This window comes from Misgurnus anguillicaudatus, chromosome 24 (genome assembly GCF_027580225.2).
Source record: "Misgurnus anguillicaudatus chromosome 24, ASM2758022v2, whole genome shotgun sequence".
Lineage (NCBI taxonomy): Eukaryota > Metazoa > Chordata > Actinopteri > Cypriniformes > Cobitidae > Misgurnus > Misgurnus anguillicaudatus.
In genome coordinates this window covers 23,869,347-23,891,724 of record NC_073360.2, presented here as the reverse complement: position 1 = coordinate 23,891,724, position 22,378 = coordinate 23,869,347, and the positions used below count along the sequence as shown (strand labels likewise).

The following is a 22,378-nucleotide window of genomic DNA, read 5'->3' as shown; positions in this document are numbered from 1 at the left end:
CAAACATAAACAAACGTATTTGTTCAACTGAACAGAAACGAATAGTAATTTTTTCTACTAGGAAGTCAATGTTGCTTCTGTTTCCTTCTTCATTACAAATATCTACAAATAGTAAAACTGTAAACGGCCCCTTTAATAAAACTTGAACTGCACCCTCCATACCAGAAGGTGGTGTAAAGGCAACTTAATCTGGTTTGCCAAGAGCCTAAAAACACAAAAGAAGAAGAAATCTTGCCCTGCGCATTTCCGTACGTCCTTTGTCGTAGCGACGCGGCACTTCCGTTTATGCGGAATCGGGAACATGCGTAAAGCGTATCTGTGAATCGAAAGCCTTTACGCACAACGTGCACTGTCGTTTAGTTGTGCGCCATTCCGCAGATCCAAACCAGCAGAGAACCTCATTCACTGGATTAAATTGTTTCAAGTCAACGAAGGTATTTTCTTATACACATACATCGCGTGGTTTTATTTGCCAAATCTAAAAATCACAGTTTTACTTCCGGTATTTTTTGTTTGCAGATAACGTTGGCTTGTTGTGTAATCTAAGGTTAGGCTAAGCTAAGCTAACATGCATTGTTACAACCGCAGAAGTTTAGCTACACAAGTATCGCAATTATTTGTTTAGTTGAGTTGCAGAATATCTAAGTGTATTTAATATTAATTTGAGCAGGAAATATGATCCAGTGTAACTTAAAAACATAACGTTAGGCCTGCTTGGTGCTGTGCAAAAAGGAAACAGTTCGGGCGCCACGGGCAAGTTAGAGATTTGTTGTAGTTTATATGTTTACCAATACTTGTATGTAATACGTAACATGATCTATGCTTTTAATTTGCAGTGTTGCTTTTTTGTTTTTATGGCGTGTTTTATATACAGCTTTTGTGGTGGTTGTTGACTCAGTGGTAAAATTATTTTCTTTATCTGTAGATATTAAACCAATTAAATGCTGTGACCATTTGCAAATCAATAACACGGTGTTGTAAAACCGTGTTTTTCCCTTTAATCTCACATTTTTTTGTTTTGTTTTGTAGAGGCTGCCATGGCAGCTGCGTTCCCTTACAGAGGTGTTCCTGGGCCGATGCCTCCAGGTGTTCCTCCACCACCTCCTGCTACTACTCAGATACCAGATTACATGACTGAGGAGAAACTGCAAGAGAAAGGTACGTGTACATGATTCTTTGTCACATTGCACCCCCTGTTTAAATAGTCATATGCATGCAAGTTGTGTTATGTTTGTGTGACATATACGATGCCTCTCTTGTAGCTCGAAAATGGCAGCAGCTGCAGGCGAAGCGCTACTCGGAGAAGAGGAAATTTGGCTTTGTGGACACCCAGAAAGAGGACATGCCGCCCGAGCATGTTCGCAAAATCATCAGGGATCACGGTGACATGACGAACAGGAAATTTCGTCATGATAAGAGGGTCTACCTTGGGTAAGCAGGCACATTTGCAGTCAAATTATCCAGGTTGTTTTGTTCGTAGTTTCATAAATATCTAATTTGACTTTTTTGCAGGGCTTTGAAGTATATGCCTCATGCTGTGCTCAAACTGCTGGAGAACATGCCCATGCCATGGGAGCAGATCAGAGACGTTCCTGTACTTTACCACATTACAGGAGCCATTTCCTTTGTAAATGAAATCCCATGGGTTATAGAGCCAGTATACATTGCTCAGTGGGGGTAGGTGATCACCAGGCCATCTTATAACGTAATCTGTTTTATGTTGCTATCTTATTATGTCAGATATTAATTTTTTCTTTTTCACCAGTTCGATGTGGATCATGATGCGACGTGAGAAGAGAGACAGGCGACACTTCAAACGCATGCGTTTCCCCCCATTTGATGATGAAGAACCTCCGCTGGATTATGCAGACAACATTCTGGATGTGGAGCCTCTGGAAGCGATCCAAATGGAGCTGGATCCTGATGAAGACTCTTCTGTTGCAGAGTGGCTCTATGAGCATCAACCCCTGAAAGATTCTAACAAGTGAGTTTTGGTGACAAGTATAAAAATATGGTTTCCCCGTTCCTCTTTGCTCATTATTTATCTTTTCCTTTCACAGATATGTGAATGGGACCACATACAGACGCTGGCAGTTCACTTTGCCAATGATGTCTACTCTGTACCGATTGGCCAATCAGTTGCTTACAGATTTGGTGGATGACAACTACTTCTACTTGTTCGACTTGAAGGCTTTCTTCACCTCTAAAGCTCTGAACATGGCCATTCCTGGGGGCCCCAAATTTGAGCCCCTTGTTAGAGACATGAACCTTCAGTATGTATTGTCTATTCATTCTGTAGCAAAGTCAGTTATGTATTTTCGGTACTCCGGAGGTTTAAAGTGTTGCGTGTTTGCAGGGACGAAGACTGGAATGAATTCAATGACATAAACAAGATCATCATCAGGCAGCCAATCAGGACAGAATATAAAATTGCATTCCCTTACCTGTACAACAACCTGCCACATCATGTGCACCTCACCTGGTATGAAATGTTGTCATATTTAATGCTCAGGTTTTGTTTGGTTAAGGTACTTGTGCTAAGCTACTGATTTGTGATTACTGTGTAGGTACCACACACCCAACGTGGTGTTCATCAAGACGGAGGATCCTGATCTACCTGCGTTCTACTTTGACCCTCTGATCAACCCCATTTCTCACAGACACTCTGTCAAAGTAAGTACAAGATTAGGTGGCTGTAGGATACATAATAATATCCATCTTTCCAAAAATGCTAATTAGGCCTCTTGTGTACAGAGCCAAGAGCCATTGCCAGATGACGATGAGGAGTTTGAACTACCCGAATACGTTGAGCCGTTTCTGAAGGAGACGCCCCTCTACACCGACAACACGGCTAATGGAATTGCATTGTTGTGGGCACCCCGTCCATTTAATCTTAGATCAGGAAGAACCAGACGAGCCATTGATGTTCCTCTCATCAAAAACTGGTTAGTGTTGAAAATCACATTTGGCCTTGTTACCTGTGTGAGGTCTGTTTTTGGAAAACTGAAGAATGAAAGACTTATGTGAGAGTTTGTGTTTAGGTATCGTGAGCACTGTCCTGCAGGTCAGCCTGTGAAGGTGCGAGTGTCCTACCAGAAGCTTCTGAAGTACTACGTGCTGAATGCATTAAAACACAGACCCCCTAAGGCACAGAAAAAGAGATAAGCAATGACATAGATGTTCAATTTCAGTTCAGCATGTATGGAACCGTTAACTTTGGAGTCTAACAATGCATATGTATTCATGTTTTACCAGATACCTGTTCCGGTCCTTCAAGGCCACCAAATTCTTCCAGTCTACAAAGCTGGACTGGGTGGAGGTCGGCCTCCAGGTGTGCCGACAGGGCTACAACATGCTGAACCTCTTGATTCACAGAAAGAACCTCAACTACCTGCACTTGGACTACAACTTTAACTTGAAGCCCGTCAAGACCCTCACAACAAAGGAACGTAAGAAATCCCGATTCGGAAATGCGTTCCATTTGTGCCGTGAGGTTCTTCGTTTGAGCAAGCTTGTGGTGGACAGCCATGTGCAGTACAGACTTGGGAACGTTGATTCTTTTCAGGTATGTGTGTAATGAATGCAGTTCCTGTGAAGCATCTCAAAATTCTGTTTTTCTAAAGCAATCTGTCTTTGTCTCTTGCTGTAGTTGGCTGATGGGCTGCAGTACATTTTCGCCCATGTGGGTCAGCTGACAGGCATGTACCGCTACAAGTACAAGCTCATGAGGCAGATCAGAATGTGCAAAGATTTGAAACATCTCATCTATTACCGCTTCAACACAGTGAGTACCATCCAAATCCTTTAAACATGTCACAATGCATCACCAGTACGCGTTACTATTTTAGAATTGGTGCTATAGCTTGTATCTAAGGTGGCTGATTATATTCATAGGGCCCAGTTGGAAAAGGTCCAGGTTGTGGATTCTGGGCTCCAGGATGGAGAGTCTGGCTGTTCTTCATGAGAGGCATCACGCCTCTTCTGGAGAGGTGGCTTGGCAACCTTCTGGCCAGGCAGTTTGAGGGTAAATTCTTGCTTATTCATTTTTACATACTATAATTTAGAAAGGCATGTAATAATTGGTTTATGTCTTTCAGGTCGACACTCCAAGGGTGTTGCCAAGACTGTGACCAAACAGCGTGTGGAATCTCACTTTGACTTGGAGCTGAGAGCTGCTGTGATGCACGACATCCTGGATATGATGCCTGAGGGCATCAAGCAGAACAAGGCCAGGACCATCTTGCAGCATCTCAGTGAGTCATGGAGATGCTGGAAGGCCAACATCCCTTGGAAGGTATACATTCATTGCATGACGTACTATCTATCCACATCATAGGATGCTTTTGCCTCATTATAAAATGTAAGCTTTTATTATAATAAAAATATGTTGTTCGTCATTTCAGGTTCCAGGTCTTCCAACCCCTATTGAGAACATGATCCTCCGTTATGTGAAGGCCAAGGCTGACTGGTGGACCAACACGGCTCACTACAACCGTGAAAGAATCAGGCGAGGAGCCACTGTGGATAAAACGGTGTGCAAGAAGAACTTGGGCCGTCTCACTCGACTCTACCTAAAGGCAGAGCAAGAGAGGCAACACAATTACCTGAAGGTATTAATCTTAAAAAGTTTAAGTTTTTAAGATGCGTTAACATTTTTATGAAAGGACACAATAAAGAATAATCTCATTTTGTCTTGTAGGATGGGCCCTACATCACAGCTGAAGAGGCCGTGGCCATCTACACCACCACGGTGCACTGGCTGGAGAGTCGGAGGTTCTCCCCAATCCCCTTTCCTCCTCTCTCGTATAAACACGACACTAAGCTGCTCATCCTGGCTTTGGAGAGACTCAAAGAGGCTTACAGGTCAGCCATGGCAGGTTCAACAGATATACAATGTGGGAAATTTTTAATTTCTCTGTCTGACTTGGCATTCTCTTTATTTAGTGTGAAGTCGAGGCTTAACCAGTCACAGCGTGAGGAGTTGGGTCTGATCGAGCAAGCCTATGACAACCCTCACGAGGCTTTGTCCAGAATCAAACGTCACCTCCTCACTCAGAGAGCCTTCAAAGAGGTTAGCACACATGCAGTATTTCAGTATATTTTCTAAAATGACAGTGGCCCTCCTAGCCTGTTCCTGGTCCTATCTTGCATCTAAAGTGGTGCTTTCCTTTGTAGGTGGGTATTGAGTTTATGGACCTTTACAGTCACCTTGTACCAGTTTATGATGTCGAACCGCTGGAGAAGATCACAGACGCGTACCTGGATCAGTACTTGTGGTATGAGGCAGATAAACGTCGACTTTTCCCACCCTGGATTAAACCAGCTGATACGGAGCCTCCTCCACTGCTGGTGTACAAATGGTGCCAAGGTCAGTGTAGATTTCACACTGGCGTACATTGTTTATATATAGAGTACAAATAGCAAAACTTGAGATTTTTGTTTAGAACGTGACCTAACTGTTAATATGTGTTTAGTAATTAGTAATTTTGATGGTTCCTTACAGGAATCAACAACCTGCAGGATGTGTGGGAGACAGGAGAGGGCGAGTGTAACGTCATGCTGGAGTCTCGCTTCGAGAAGATGTATGAGAAGATTGACTTGACACTGCTGAACAGGCTTTTGCGTCTCATTGTGGATCACAACATTGCTGATTACATGACAGCCAAAAACAACGTTGTCATCAACTATAAGGTTTGCTTCTTGCACATACTTTATCAAACTTAAATTTAATTTCTGTGCACTTGTAAAATTGAATTGCATAGTTTTGTTTATTTGAAACATGTTTGATTTAGCCTGCTGCTTTTTCTCTTTACAGGACATGAACCATACCAACTCTTACGGTATCATCCGTGGGTTGCAGTTTGCCTCTTTCATTGTGCAGTACTACGGGCTTGTCATGGACTTGCTGGTGCTGGGTCTGCACAGAGCCAGTGAGATGGCTGGACCTCCTCAAATGCCCAATGACTTCCTCAGCTTCCAGGACACGGTCACCGAGAGTGCCCATCCCATCCGGCTTTATTGCAGATACATAGATCGCGTTCACATCTTCTTTAGGTTGGAACTGCATACTGTTTCAGTGCTGGAAACTTTTTTATTAAAAGCTGAAAGTGTTTATGTTGATATTTTGGTTTCTTAATACTCAGGTTCTCTGCTGATGAGGCAAGAGATCTTATCCAGAGGTACTTGACTGAGCACCCCGACCCAAACAATGAAAACATTGTGGGCTACAACAATAAAAAATGCTGGCCCCGAGATGCTAGGATGAGGCTCATGAAACATGATGTGAATCTGTAAGCACTTCAGATTTTCATTTTATGAAATATACTACTGAACTGTATGTTCGAAATTAAACGTGATTAATCTATCAGGGGGCGTGCTGTGTTCTGGGACATCAAGAATCGCCTTCCCCGTTCTGTGACCACAATTCAGTGGGAGAACAGCTTTGTGTCAGTCTACAGCAAGGACAATCCTAACCTGCTGTTCAACATGTGTGGCTTCGAGTGTCGTATCTTGCCCAAGTGCCGCACCAGCTATGAAGAGTTTACACACAAAGATGGTGTCTGGAATTTGCAGAATGAGGTAAATAGGATACCACCCTCAAATTGAAGGCAACACATTTGTGTCATGAACTGGAGATAACTCTGTGCGTGTTTGTTTTTTTAGGTAACAAAGGAGAGGACAGCACAGTGTTTCCTGCGGGTAGATGATGAGTCAATGCAAAGGTTCCACAACAGAGTGCGACAGATTTTGATGGCCTCTGGGTCCACGACCTTCACCAAGGTATGAGCTGTAAAATTTTGGAAGTATCACCTTGTTTATATTAAATTGTTATTAATGGTGTTCCCCGTTTCTGCACATGGTTTACATAATATTAATTTTCATAGATCGTGAACAAGTGGAACACCGCTTTGATTGGTCTGATGACCTACTTCCGTGAAGCTGTGGTCAACACGCAGGAGCTGCTTGACCTTCTGGTGAAGTGTGAGAATAAGATCCAAACTCGTATCAAAATTGGGCTGAACTCAAAAATGCCCAGTCGTTTCCCCCCTGTGGTGTTTTATACCCCTAAAGAGTTGGGAGGACTGGGAATGCTTTCAATGGGTCATGTACTGATTCCACAGTCTGACTTGAGGTAAATCAATGGCTTTAATAAGTTTACTATTATGTCTAATTCAGCATTATGAAAGTATAACAAAATGGTATAAAATGAAATGCCTGAATTTGTGGATGTACAATGAAGCAAAATACATTTGTGTGTCCTCTTAGGTGGTCCAAACAGACTGACGTGGGCATCACTCATTTCCGTTCTGGTATGAGTCACGAAGAGGATCAATTGATTCCTAATCTGTACCGGTACATTCAACCATGGGAAAGCGAGTTCATTGACTCCCAAAGAGTTTGGGCTGAATATGCACTTAAGCGTCAAGAGGCCATTGCTCAAAACAGGTACTGTACAGGCAAAAATCTCCTTAGGTCCTCCAATGTTTATGTATTCAGCCATCCTAATATGTATTTGATTATCATACAGACGTTTGACACTGGAGGATTTGGAGGACTCTTGGGACAGAGGCATTCCTCGTATTAACACCCTCTTCCAAAAGGACAGGCACACGCTTGCCTATGACAAGGGTTGGAGAGTCAGAACAGACTTCAAGCAGTACCAAGTAAAGACTATTCCTTTCATGGAAATCAATCTTTGGGCGTTAAAGTGGTTCTAGAGATTATAGATATTTCTTGGTGTTTAGGTGCTGAAGCAAAATCCTTTCTGGTGGACTCACCAAAGGCATGATGGAAAACTGTGGAATTTGAACAACTATCGTACAGACATGATTCAGGCACTTGGAGGAGTAGAGGGCATTCTCGAGCACACACTGTTCAAGGGAACCTATTTCCCCACCTGGGAGGGTCTCTTCTGGTAAGCCTGTTTATTGTTCACCTATGTAGTCTGGGTTTTTTTTGGCAAAATGTTTTCTTACGCCGTGTTACTTGAATCTTCTTTAGGGAGAAGGCCAGCGGTTTTGAGGAGTCCATGAAATGGAAGAAACTCACCAATGCTCAGAGATCTGGTCTGAACCAGATTCCTAACCGACGATTCACTTTGTGGTGGTCGCCTACCATCAACAGAGCTAATGTATGTCTGCCTGATGCAGTAGAGCTTAGAAAATAATAGCAAACAGCCTGTATTTATACAATCAATTTCTTTTTTATGACTTTTTAGGTGTACGTGGGTTTCCAAGTGCAGCTGGACCTCACTGGAATATTCATGCATGGTAAAATTCCAACCCTCAAGATCTCTCTGATCCAGATCTTCAGAGCTCACTTGTGGCAAAAGATTCATGAGAGCGTTGTCATGGATCTTTGTCAGGTAAGGATGTGTCCAGGCAACTTTTAAACTATTAGGCAAAGAAGGTTGCCAGTCTTTATTTAACCAATAAACTCTGTTCTTTGGAGGTGTTACTAAAGTGTTACATGGGTTTCAGACTTTATGCTAAGCTGTTATACAATTGAACTGTTCAGAGTTGTGATGCCTGTCAGTAAGCTTTTGTTTGCTGTGTGTAGGTGTTTGACCAAGAGCTGGATGCTCTGGAAATAGAGACTGTCCAGAAAGAGACGATCCATCCCAGAAAGTCGTATAAGATGAATTCCTCCTGTGCTGACATTCTGTTGTTTGCGTCCTACAAGTGGAATGTCTCACGCCCTTCACTTTTGGCAGACTCCAAGGATGTCAATAAGAATATGTGAAAGTTGATATTAAGTTACATATATTTCAAGTTTTATACCCTGGCATCAAGTGTACATGCCAGTTAATATCCTGATTTATGGTATGATAAATAGATTCTTGTGGTCTTCTATAGGGATGTTATGGACAGCACCACCACACAGAAGTACTGGATTGACATTCAGCTCCGATGGGGTGATTATGACTCCCATGACATTGAGAGATATGCCAGGGCTAAGTTTCTGGATTACACCACAGACAACATGAGTATCTACCCATCACCCACTGGAGTCCTGATCGCCATTGATCTGGCATACAACCTGCACAGGTCAGTGTCTTAAAGGGACACTCCACGTTTTTTTTGAAAATGTGCTCATTTTCCAGCTCCCCTACAGTTAAACATTTGATTTTGAAAATAGTCCCCTTGGTAACTTTCAATAGCAGGGGACTATTTTCGGGCACTACATAATATCATTGCGCCTCCTGCAGCCATGTTACATCAGCAAAGTCTTTGATTATTACGGCAGAACGTTAAGTTTTAAATAGGAATTGTATCGAAACTCTTTGGTTATTTTTAAGTGTGATGCTAATGGTCTAATCCGATTCAATGGATTGTGCTAAGCAATGCTAAAAGTGGTACCGCCAAGCATATTTTCAAAAAAAGTGGAGTGTCCCTTTTAAATCATCAAGTGGACTATCAGTTTTAATAGCTTTTTCTGTGTAGGAAAGAGGATGGGAATATCAATGTCCTATTATTACTTTATTTATATATTTTTTCTTTCACTTTGATTGCAGTGGTTATGGAAATTGGTTTCCTGGAGCAAAACCTCTGATCCAGCAGGCCATGGCGAAGATAATGAAGGCCAACCCCGCTCTGTATGTGCTGAGAGAACGTATCCGAAAGGGTCTGCAACTCTACTCTTCAGAGCCCACTGAGCCTTACTTGTCTTCGCAGAACTATGGAGAGCTTTTCTCCAACCAGATCATTTGGTTTGTGGATGACACCAATGTGTACCGAGTCACCATCCACAAGGCAAGTAAACGCAACATATATGTTAAATGTCTAATCAAGATTGATGCTTATAAAGGTTTGTTTCTCAATACCCGTTTTAGACCTTTGAAGGCAACTTGACCACGAAACCAATCAATGGAGCCATTTTCATCTTCAACCCCAGAACTGGACAGCTTTTCCTGAAAATCATTCACACATCTGTATGGGCAGGACAAAAGCGTCTCGGACAGGTCAGTCTAATTCCTCCGTCTTCTTTGATTTCTCCATATGGTTGCTTGTTTTCAGGCAGTGGTCTGCACAAAGCAATGATGCATGCATTTTCAGAGTTATGCATTTTTAATTGGTGTGCTTTTGCAGCTGGCTAAGTGGAAGACTGCTGAAGAAGTGGCTGCTCTTATCCGATCGCTGCCTGTTGAAGAGCAGCCCAAGCAGATTATTGTAACCAGGAAGGGAATGTTGGATCCACTTGAGTTAGAAACCCCCACCATCATCAAACTGTGTTATATAATTGGCAATTATCGGTTGGAAACTAATTTGCTAACGTACTGAGAACTTACTTTAACGTGTTAACGGTTGTGCGTTTACTTTTTTTTTTTAGGTGCACTTGCTGGATTTCCCCAACATTGTAATCAAAGGCTCTGAGCTACAACTGCCTTTCCAGGCCTGTCTGAAGGTGGAGAAGTTTGGGGACCTCATTCTGAAAGCCACAGAACCTCAGATGGTCCTGTTCAATCTTTATGATGACTGGCTCAAGACTATCTCCTCTTACACTGTAAGTGCAGCGCTTTACTATTATTTGTTCCTTAATCAAATTTAGACATGTAGAAGCTTCTGAGGGCCATTACTATGAAGTCTTAAACTAGTATCTTCCTCCTTATAGGCATTCTCTCGTCTGATCTTAATCCTGAGAGCACTTCATGTGAACAACGACCGTGCTAAAGTCATCCTGAAGCCTGACAAGACCACCATCACTGAGCCTCACCACATCTGGCCCACTCTGACTGATGAAGAGTGGATCAAAGTTGAGGTGCAGCTCAAAGATCTCATCCTGGCCGACTACGGCAAGAAGAACAACGTACGTATTGACTTTGCAGACAATTAAACACGAATATGTCTTTTATGTGGGACCTTAAATGTGCCCGTGTTCTTAAACTTCATTTTGTTTCATTCACAACGTAAACGTGGCATCTTTGACTCAGTCTGAAATCAGGGACATCATCCTGGGTATGGAGATCTCTGCTCCATCCCAGCAAAGGCAGCAGATAGCCGAGATTGAGAAGCAGACCAAGGAGCAGTCTCAGCTAACGGCCACACAGACACGTACAGTCAACAAACACGGAGATGAGATCATCACCTCCACCACCAGCAACTATGAGACGCAGACATTCTCCTCCAAAACTGAATGGAGAGTTAGGTATGGATGGCTGTTCTGGTCTTTTTAGTTATTCAGAATTGCTTGGCCATCTTTCTCAAAATGTCTACTAATCTCACAGGGCCATCTCTGCTGCCAATTTGCACTTACGAACCAACCATATCTATGTGTCATCGGATGACATCAAAGAGACCGGCTACACTTACATCCTCCCCAAGAACGTTCTGAAGAAGTTCATCTGCATCTCCGATCTGCGTGCTCAGATTAGAAGTTAACATGCTTTCTGAGCGATGTATGCTCAATTGGTAAAATGTTAAGCCTTTCATTGACATTTGACCTCTTGCACTTTAGATTGCTGGGTATCTATATGGAACCAGTCCTCCAGATAACCCTCAGGTAAAGGAGATTCGCTGCATAGTGATGGTGCCGCAGTGGGGTACACATCAGACCGTTCACCTCCCCAACCAGCTGCCACAACATGAGTACTTGAAGGTCAGTATTCAACGACTTTATACACAAAAACAGGACTTGTGTTAGATTTAGGGTCAGCACTCTCTATCATCACATCTAAAATAAGTCTCTTTGCCATGTTGATCCTGCTTAGGAAATGGAGCCGCTTGGATGGGTCCATACACAGCCCAATGAATCGCCCCAGCTCTCTCCTCAAGACGTCACCACCCATGCAAAGGTCATGGCTGACAACCCATCCTGGGATGGCGAGAAGACCATCATTATTACTTGCAGGTACACCTCAAAACATTTCTATAGAGTGTTATCTTTACATATCATTTGATATGTGGATTCACACTTAAAAATTTGAATTTGTTGTCTAGTTTCACACCTGGTTCCTGCACTCTGACTGCCTACAAGCTGACTCCTAGTGGATATGAGTGGGGCAGGCAAAACACAGATAAGGGTAACAACCCCAAGGGTTACCTTCCTTCGCACTATGAGAGAGTACAGATGCTCTTGTCTGACCGTTTCCTCGGATTCTTCATGGTGCCTGGACAGGTTTCCTGGAACTACAACTTTATGGGTAAACACATCAATATTATTTAAATATTATTCAGATGCATTTTAAATGATTTAGACTTCCTTTTTATACTTCAGTGTTAACCTTGTGGAAGTTTATCAGATGACTGTTGGCACTAAGCTTTTTTTAACCCTTTCCATCCTTATTCTAGGTGTTCGTCATGATCCCAACATGAAGTATGATCTGCAGTTGGCCAACCCGAAAGAGTTCTACCATGAAGTTCACCGACCATCTCACTTCCTTAACTTTGCCTCGCTGCAGGAGGGTGAAATATACAATGCTGACCGTGAGGACATGTACGCATAATACCACAGACTATGACTGTATGTTGAACAAGCACCCAACAGGATAAAGCAATGCTTTTGTACTGTATTCTTTCATCAAAACTTCAGTTTGCAGTAATGCAAACAGTTTAAAACTATGAACTTGTCAACCTGTTTATTGCTTTAATGTAATTGAGTTTGGTATCGAGTTGATTTTTCACATTGCTGAAAGCATACTTTGTAAGATGTTAGCTTAAACTATTAATTCTAATCTTGGAAACATCTGAACTTTTTTTCATTGTGTTTTTATAAATCTGGAGTAATTTGTCTGTACCCTGTCACTATGTTGTGCATCTGTTGTACATTGTAGTTTGGGTTTAAATAAAGGTTACAACTTTTATAAGAATATACTCTTATTGTCATTTCAGTCATTTCATAAAATGAAGTTAAATGTTACCTAAACGAGAGAGTACAGACAAACTCGATCTGCATGCGCCTCAGTCATGAGCACGTGGTGCCTTTAAGCTCTCATGTTGCATTGGTTAGAAGAGGAGGAGACAACAACCATGGCAAACAAACACTGTGGGCTTGTCATAAATGTACCTCTGTTATGCTATTTTCTATGAAGCATTATGCAAACATACCCTGACCAACTTCCCACGCGTTTTGGTGCGGTGGGTGTAGACTGCTCATCTCCATGTCAGGACACGCAAAGCTTAGCACTCGCTAAACATGTCTGCTTGCTTATAATTCGCTGATATTTACTGAAGCGTATTAGCTGCTCGTCACTGTTATATATGTCGTTACACAAACAACCAAGGGCGAAAATGCGTACGCTTGTCAAAAGCGAAACTGAGAAAAATCTGCGTTTGGATTGAAGCGCGAGCGACATATAACGTTAGATCTGACTTCTCTACTGACTTTCGATTGTCGCGTGCAGATCAACATGGAGACCTGCGTCGATCAAAACCAAAATGACACCATCAAAACAAATTCGTGTTTCGAGAAGACGTTTTCGTCCATGACTGTGGACGATGTGTATGAAATCGCTAAAGTGGTGGGATTTGAGGTGGAGAAAATTATCGACAACTATGGCAAGGAAAGCGTGGAGGGTCTGGTGACTCGGATAGTGAAAGTGCTCGAGCTTTTGGAAAGTTTCGCGGCGAGGAATCAAGCACATAAATGTAAAGAAGAGGAGCTACTGAAGGCCTTTGAGACGATACACGTACAACAGCAGAAGAAACGACACGTGAAGGATTGTGATGAGACGAGCACCACATCAGACAGTCGGGTAAGAGTAGGAAAACATGATCGACATAGCGGTTGTAAAAACCAGCAAATGGTTGCGTAGTGATACATATTACAGCGGTGTTCGCATTAATGCTTATGAAATACGATTGTTACATTTTGTATATAATTTAGAATGCACAGACTACTATAAGCGATTGTAGCTGACTCCTGAATCCGTTTAAATACTCGTTGGCCGATTACGTTATAAAATATGTTTCGTTTTGTGTGAGAGAAACGTGGTGTATTAGTTTTATGCAGCTCTGCGCAGACTAAGCGGCGAATGACATCAAACGTCCGCGAGAGCGATCAAAAAGATAGGATTTTCATTCGCTCTCGCGGTACTTGGATGTGATCATTGTCATTTAGAAAGCATCATGGTTTATCAGCACACATAAACTCAAAACTAGTTTGCTGTCAAGTGCTGTTGTTAATATGGCATGGTATTGTTGTTAATGTTTTTATATCCGTGTGATTTATTAAACAGTTTAAATAAAACAGTTTTGGTTTGTTACAGGACTGGCATCAGAAAGAGCAGAAACTGAAGCAGACTGTTGATGGGTTGCAGGCTCAGGTGCAACTGCTAAAGGACGAAAACCAGGAGCTTCTGAACCGCTTGCAATGCACGCACTCGAAAGAGGGTGAAGTCATATTCGTTACCCTCCCTGTCTGTGAAATCCATGCTAAAGTCTCATCTAGTTATGAGATTAGGAGCATTAAACTTTGATTTCACTCATTACTTTCAATCGATCTTTGACATGGCCTTCTCGGTCAATATTGAAGATATTCAGGTTATTTTCCACAGAATTTTCTTTTATGGTAATGTTTAATGATTGTTTGTGGAAAACTGTAAATCACAAAAAATGACTTTAGCTGGGTTATCACAGACAGAGTCACATTAAACATGGTACAATTCCGGTATCACATGTAACTACCATTACTATTACCAACAACGGTGTAATAACATTGATTTACCATTTTAAAAATACTTGAATTACACTATATTGCCAAAAGTTTTTGGACACCTGCCTTTATATGCACATGAACCTGAATGACATCCCATTCTTAATCCATAGGGTTTAATATAGAGTTGGCCCACCATTTGCAGCTATAACAGCTTCAACTCTTCTTGGAAGACTTTCTACAAGGTTTAGGAGTGTGTTTATGGAAATATTTGACCATTCTTCTAAAAGCACATTTGTAAGGTCCGACACTGATGTTGGACGAGAAGCACTCGCTCGCAGGGTCCGCTCTAAATTTATCCCAAAGATGTTGTATTGGGTTGAGGTCAGGTCTCTGTGCAGGCCAGTCAAGTTCCTCCACACCAAACTTGCTTATCCATGATTTATGGACCTTGCTTTGTGCACTGGTGCACAATCATGCTGGAACAGGAAGGGACCATCCCCAAACTGTTCCCTTAGTTTGAAGTTGGGAGCATGAAATTGTCTAAAATGTCTTGAAATGATGAAGCATTAGGAGTTCCTTTTGTTGGAACTAAGGGGCCAAGCCCAAGTCCTGAAAAACAACCCCACACCCTATTCCCCCCTCAACCAAACTTTACACTTGGCACAATGCAGTCCGGCAAGTGACCTTGACCTTGGTTATGTAAGGCTTGGATGCAGCTGCTCGGCCATGGAGGTCTGTAGTATTGACTTCTGTGCACTGTGAGCTCTGTGATTTTATTTGGCCTACCACTTCATGGCTGAGTTGATGTTGTTCCCAATTGCTTTCATTTTGCTATAATTTTACTAGTCTAACAGTTGACCCTGGAATATTCAGTAGTGAGGAAATTTCAGGAATGGACTTATTTAACAGGTAGCAACCTATCACTGTACCACGCTTGAATTCACTGAGCTCCTTAGAACGACCCATTCTTTCACAAATGCTTGTAAAAGCTGTCTCCATGCTTAGGTGATTGATTTTATATACCTGAGGCCATGGAAGTGATTGGAACACCTGAATTCAATGATTTAGAGGAGTGTCCCAAAACTTTTGGCAATATAGTGCATTTAAAAACAAATCATAAATGTTCTCAATGGATGGATTGGGATGGAATCGTCATTTAAAACTTGACACTTTTGCATGATACCGTATGACACTTACTAATATAGTTTCATAAAAAAACATGTAAAGGAGTTGGTACTTGTAAGTCCTCACGTGAGGTTTCTGACAATAAAGAGTGACATTTCTCTCTTCATTTTTCTTCCAGATCGCACACAGCGGCAGGAGCGAGAGGTGATGCTCAAGCTGAAGGAGGTGGTCGATAAGCAGCGTGATGACATACGGGCGAAAGTTCAGGAGATTTCCAACATGTCCAAAGAGATCGAAGCTGTATGAATCTGCCTTTACATTACAAATGCATTGAGAGTCTCAATATCTCATTCATTCTTCATAAATCATAACTATGTCTATAGCCTTCAACCTATAACATGTTTGTAGACATAGCTTTTTGCAACATCAAGGTTATGTTTGTTGAATAAAACTGTGTCAACAGTGTCACCCACACTCCACCTGTGACACAAAATAAACATGCAAAGCTGAAAAGACACACCCTTTGTCGCAGCCAACAATATGTTCCTCATGAAGTATATTGAGCCTTAAGGCACTCTGGTTTTCAGATGTTATCATTTAAAACTGATATTTGTTTTACTTTGGTTATGAAACTGGTCGAACCTGCACACAGTGGACTGTTTCAATAAAAAATATTAGCAAAATCATTATAAATAACCATTTAACCCAGGGGTGTCAGACTTGGTTCCTGGTGGGCCGGTGTCTCTGCAGAGTTTAGATCCAGCCCTAATCAAACACACCTGATGCAGCTACCGGTAATCAAGGTCTTCAGGATTACTAGAAACTTCAAGAGGGATGTGTTGGGGCTGGTTGGAGCTGGACTCTGTAGGACACCAATCCTCCAGGAACTGAGTTTGACACCCCTGATTTAACCCATAGGCTGCGTCCAAATAACCACACTTGCGGTCTTGGCCACTTGAGAGCGCGTGAACGCGACAGGACTGTCCCATGTCTTAAAACTGGCAAAGTGCAGTGCCTTTAAAGGAATAGTCTACTCATTTTCAATATTAAACTATGTTATTACCTTAACTAAGAATTGTTGATACATTCCTCTATCATCTGTGTGCGTGGCGTAATAGCACTTTTGGGAGTACTTCGACTCGCCTGAAAAGTCCGCTCCCCTTCTCCCTCTCATAATGGGAGAGGGAGGGTGTTACTGCGTCGAGTCGAAGTACTCCCAAAAGTGCTATTACGCCATAAAATATAGTTCCTCTTTTAAATCTGCTTAGAAAAGCACAACGTTTTATTTTGTACCACCAAACTTGCTCGTATAACTACACGTCTTAAATAGGAAAAACGTTGATGTGTTTGGTCACTTCTAACTTTATTCTCTGATTGGTACCATTGAATGAATGGGGCTAAGCTAAATGCTATCGAAGTGTCGCAGCGCGCTCCAGCGCTTACGTGCACGCACACAGATGATAGAGGGATGTATCAACTCTTCTTATTTAAGGTAATAACATAGTTTAATATTGAAAATGAGTAGACTATTCCTTTAACGCACACTAAACCCACACTTTCTCGAAATACCGCTTTGGAGCGGTATTCAAAGCTAAGCGTATCCCGTCATGCAACATATTCAGGATGTAAATCATGAGACTTTTGCCCAAATCTCGCGAGATGTCGTGGAAACTTTTAATTGTAAGTTAATAAATGTATTTTACATATTTTGGTAGTGTTCCACATTTTATTGGTGCAAACATTATGTATTTTGTAAAACATCTGTAACCGGTTTTATAACATTAAAACTACATTAATGGTGTCGTTTATTCAGGGACTACCACATAAACAATAAACTTTAATAAAGCTACATGCACAAAATTAAGAGTTTTTTTACATGTGCAAAAAAGTGTAGATAATATTCTTTAAATGTTCATTTATTTATTCATTTGTTTGTGTTAATTTTATTTAAAGCAAACCTTAAAATATATATATTTTAAGTAGCCTAAATAGCCTAAATAAAAAATTAACACATTTTGGTGCAAATTGCTGCCACTGCCTGGATTGACATCTTAACACTTGAATCATTTTTACATGCATGCTTGGGATCTTTACGCCCACTAGAACACTTGGGCAAAATGCAGAAATACAGGAAATACGTCATGTAAGTATTTAAGCGGTCAAGTGCAAAGACCGCCAGTGTGGTTAAGTCCCCATTAAATCAAAACTAACAATTCGTATTTTTTAATGTAATATTCAATTTATCTGTGTAAGTAAAAAAATTCACGCACCCTCATAAACTTCAAAATCTGAAAATGGCAATCATTCTCTGATGATGTCAGCAAGACGGCTTGGGCGGGAGCATCCTTTTACTCCACCCCCTTTAACTGTCAGTCTGCTTCCATTTTAATTTCTGAATGAAACGCCTACTTTTCTGTATTCAATCGAAGGACTTAAATAGGGACTTGCAATCTACTTGATTACAAACTTTGGCTGCGTCCAAATAACCACACTGGCGGTCTTTGCACTTGACCGCTTAAATACTTACCGTTTAAATACTTACATGACGTATTTCCTGTATTTCTGCATTTTGCCCAAGTGTTCTAGTGGGCGTAAAGATCCCAAGCATGCATGTAAAAATGATTCACCCGATGGGACACAGTGGGAAAACACAAGCCACACCCACTATTTTCCACTTGTGACATTCTGTTTCAACACTGAAGTCGGTCGCGACTTCCGGTTCATGGGGACTTTAAAGTTCAGTTTAGTTTAGAATGTTAATAATTTATTAAAATTTTCATTATAAAATAAAAATATTGCATCTATTACACAAAAGTGTAAAGTTTTGAAAGAAAAAGTGAGTGGGCCTAATGTTTGAGAAGTGCACAAACTGTATTATCTTATTCACAACATTTAGTATTAAGGGAAATAAAATAAGCAGTTGATATTATGCAGTATCATTGAACATGTTTGTTTTGTGTTCTCCAGCTCCAGGAACAGCAGGATCGGTTAATAAAGATTAACGCAGAGCTCAGACACAAGCAGACCATCATACAGACACAGCTGAAGACTGCAGTGGAGAGGAAAGCTGACATGGAGGCCGACCTGTGTGAGAAACAGAAGGAGATAGAACGACTGATTTCACAGATAGAGAAAGCCAACGTCCATACTGCTGCTAACACGGTTAGCCATCAGCTTCCTCTGTGCACATTTCCTTTTTTGTTAGTCTAACTAACCAGCTAGCAAAATGGAATTGGGTTTGTGGTTTGCTTGGGTTTCTGTTTGCTTACTTCCTCAATGCTGGGTGGTATTAAGACCTCATTTTCACATAGTTTGGTCGGTATGCAAATATAGGTCATGTTTGCCTTCAGAGTAGTGAAATATGCAGCTTCCTTTCAGCCTAGAAAGGGATGTTTGATTCTGACATTTAAAGGGGCACTCCACTTTTTTTTGAGAAAAGGCTAGTTTTCTAGCTCCTCGTGGAGTTGAACGTTTGATTTTTGCCGTTTTGGAGTCCATTCAGCTGGTCTCCGGGTCTGGTGCTACCACTTTTGGCATGGCTTGGCATAATCCATTGAATCTGATTGGACCATTAGCATTGCGCTAAAAAGTGGCCAAAGAGTTTCGATATTTTTCTCTCTCTGTAGTTGCATCGTGTGCTAAGGCCAATGGAAAATTAAAAGTTGCGTTTTTTTTTTGCTGATATGGCTAGGAGGTATACTCTCATTCTGGTGTTATAATCAAGGACTTTGCCTAGAAAATAACAACTTTTAATTTTCTGTCGGTCTTAGCGCACGATGTAACTACAGAAGAGTCACATTTTAAATAGGAAAAATGTTGAAGATATTTGGTTATTTTTTGGCGTGATGCTGATGGTCTAATCAGATTCAATGGATTGTGCTAAGCTATGCTAAAGGTGGTACCGCCAGACCCGGGGGTCGGCTGAATGGATTCCAAAACTGTAAAAATCAAATGTTTAACTTTAGTGGAGCTGGAAAATGAGCATATTTTCAAAAAAAGTGCAGTGTCCTTTAACTTTGAATTGTGATCAGTGTTCAAACCATGAAGTATTTAAATGCATCATTTTAATTACATTTTGGAGCTAGTTATAATAACACCATTAAATAACATAGTATGTAATGTGTGTGTGAAATCATTCATACGTAATGTAATAGATCAGATCATCAGCTGTTTTTAGAAAACTGTTAAACATTTAAAGTGTATGACTCACACACCCATATATTTTCACCTTTGCCTCCATCAGAAAAAATCGGCCATTGACCTCACAGATAAGATGATCATTGACTTGAAAGATCCAAATCGGCCATGTTTTACCAAGCAGGAAGTACGGGACATGATTTTTGAGAGGAACGAGTTGAAGGCCAATCTCTTTTTAGTGAAGGAAGAACTTGCGTATTATCAAAGGTGAGACAGAACAAAATATAGGCTAACCCTGTCTGTGAAATCCAGGCTAAGGTCTCATAATTATCAATATAAAAGTTTTATTTAAATTTCAGTATAAAAAAAATCTGGTATATTTTCAATGGACGTTGTTTTAATAAACAGTGAAGCGCTATAGTCAGTCATATAAGCACTTCCTGTTTTAAATCTGTCACTTCCTGACAACTCCCTGTCTCAATCGGTACATGCGTTTCTCTGTGTCCTCAGGGAAATCCTGAATGACGAGAGATGTCCAGGTTTCTTACTCGATGCTGTGCGCTCTGCCATTAAAAAACAGAGAACTGTCATCAAGTCTAAAATGCTCGGCATACCTGTTAGCGAATGTAACGCGTAAGTTAAACAAAAGCATCCTGCATTATGGAGTGGCAAGTTAGTATGTGATCCTGTTTTGAGCACCTGTGCTTTTGTGGTTTTACAGTGATGAAACAGATGGTCCACTGTTTGAGACGAGCGGAGAGGAACATGAAGATAATGACACTGATAGCACAAACAGACCCCAAGAATCACGCATCAGAAACCTGTAAGTTCATACAACAGTACAGTAGGGCTTGCTTTTGTATAAAATTAATTTAAAGCAATTAAATAATTTAGTGATCCTAAAAATACTCAATTGTGAAACTATAACAATGTTTAGACAGATGTTTGTCTACTTTTAACGTACTAAGACCAAAAATAAAAGTTTCATTTCCACATATCGGTTTATTCTTTCATTTCACAGTAAATGCATAAGCGTCCGGGTAGTTTTGGAAATGCTGAAAAATGTTTTTAACAATATCATCCAGCCCTTGTAGAGACTGCCCTAGAAAATCCTCTTGTTTCACAGATTTTGAAACGTTCTGATTTCTTCTGCCTCAACCCTTTAGATTTGGCTTTCTTACGCGGTCCAGTTTTTCCCGGAGCACTGAATCCCAGTCTTCCCTCCCGACATCCAGCTCCACCTGGGAAATCCTTGAACCAGAGGAGCAGGAAAATGGGGAGGAGACACAGATCCTTTGCTCCTCCTAAACAACCTCACTTGTCACAATGAGAAGCTCTCGTTATCTGGGTGTGATGAACAGAAGATTGTATTAAAAGATTAAGGCAAAATCTTGGACTGATGGTCATACGAGAGGCAAGCTGAGATTGTCAGACCAACACTCACACACTTCCCATTATTGTGCGTGCAGTAGCATAATTAATTGGGCTTTGTAGCGCTTTCATAACTTTTACTCTGTTTAAGTGGTCCAATTGATCAACCAGAGGTGTGCATTTAGGGTGGGACTGACTGTAATAAGCATTGAGTGGGAGATTGGCTAGTTCATTTAACCAATGGCAGATGGGTGCCTGTGTGCTTGGGAGTATTTCTGTAATTATAATATATATTATAATTTTAGCAATTCAAGTTGTTGCAATCAGTGGCACACTAATTACTTCCCTTATAATGCTGCAGACCTGAAGCACTTATAAACAATGGAAATGATATACAGTATTTTAAAATTAGTACTCCATTGACATTTATTCATTTTCAGATGCTTAATCCAAAGCGACTTAACAGCCAACAGTATACAAAGCTATACAAACTTTACCTGGCGTTAGTACATGATAGACCACAGATGTCTAGGTAGAATTTGTTTTCAATTTGCTCAGAAGTGATACAGAATTTTACTAGGTATTTGTTAAAGAGAGTATATTTTATATGCTTTAAGTTTTAACCAAAGATGCTAATATGTATTGACATCATCTGAGATAATCGCAGTGAACCTTTTATGTCACAAGAGGGCATTCAAGTGTTTTGTATTGTGTTTTTTTATTCGTAATATGCATCCCTATGAGTATTTTACCCTAAAAATCTGTTTTGTACCCATTTTATAGTTTTTCAGTGTGCCTATACTATATGTATAATTCGATAAAAACAAATAGATTTAAAAATATTTTTAAATTCATGAGTAGGTCACCATATCTGTATTCAGCATTTAATGTTATGCAATATCAGTGGTGTGTCCATTTTTTAGTCCAAACACATGTCAACCTGTTGTTATAAAGCAATAAATGGTGTAAAAGAAAAGAATAAAATCCTTATAGGATTAAAGTGTTAATATAGAGTTTTTTTTCTACATTTTGCAGGTATTTGAATGTCATGCCAGTGCACTGGTTTTGTTTAAAAAGACAGTAATATTAAGTGATCTCTTAAAGGGATAGTTCACCTTAAAATGAAAATTCTGTCATCATTTACTCATCCTCT

At 40.8% G+C, this 22,378-nt stretch overlaps 2 protein-coding genes across 2 annotated transcripts; both read left to right on the top strand.

Annotated features, from left to right (window-relative positions):
• The first annotated feature begins 275 nt into the window (after window positions 1-275).
• On the top strand, window positions 276-12,809 carry prpf8 (pre-mRNA processing factor 8). Its single transcript, XM_073862561.1, has 42 exons — window positions 276-434; window positions 1,030-1,158; window positions 1,263-1,431; window positions 1,513-1,677; window positions 1,766-1,984; window positions 2,061-2,273; window positions 2,357-2,482; window positions 2,568-2,673; window positions 2,755-2,945; window positions 3,042-3,164; window positions 3,259-3,565; window positions 3,650-3,784; window positions 3,895-4,024; window positions 4,098-4,294; window positions 4,404-4,610; window positions 4,700-4,863; window positions 4,945-5,071; window positions 5,176-5,368; window positions 5,504-5,691; window positions 5,816-6,054; window positions 6,144-6,290; window positions 6,369-6,579; window positions 6,664-6,780; window positions 6,885-7,132; window positions 7,267-7,446; window positions 7,529-7,664; window positions 7,746-7,915; window positions 8,002-8,131; window positions 8,219-8,365; window positions 8,560-8,726; window positions 8,862-9,047; window positions 9,515-9,752; window positions 9,833-9,961; window positions 10,089-10,202; window positions 10,330-10,503; window positions 10,612-10,809; window positions 10,910-11,145; window positions 11,225-11,364; window positions 11,453-11,595; window positions 11,708-11,847; window positions 11,937-12,139; window positions 12,288-12,809. Exons 2-42 carry the CDS (start codon window positions 1,038-1,040, stop codon window positions 12,440-12,442), a joined length of 7,029 nt encoding a protein of 2,342 aa, XP_073718662.1. The 5' UTR covers window positions 276-434; window positions 1,030-1,037; the 3' UTR covers window positions 12,443-12,809.
• A 171-nt stretch (window positions 12,810-12,980) lies between these two features.
• On the top strand, window positions 12,981-22,232 carry rilp (Rab interacting lysosomal protein). Its single transcript, XM_055196689.2, has 8 exons — window positions 12,981-13,690; window positions 14,204-14,327; window positions 15,896-16,017; window positions 18,685-18,879; window positions 19,961-20,121; window positions 20,365-20,487; window positions 20,576-20,677; window positions 21,021-22,232. Exons 1-8 carry the CDS (start codon window positions 13,346-13,348, stop codon window positions 21,160-21,162), a joined length of 1,314 nt encoding a protein of 437 aa, XP_055052664.2. The 5' UTR covers window positions 12,981-13,345; the 3' UTR covers window positions 21,163-22,232.
• The last annotated feature ends 146 nt before the right edge of the window (window positions 22,233-22,378 follow it).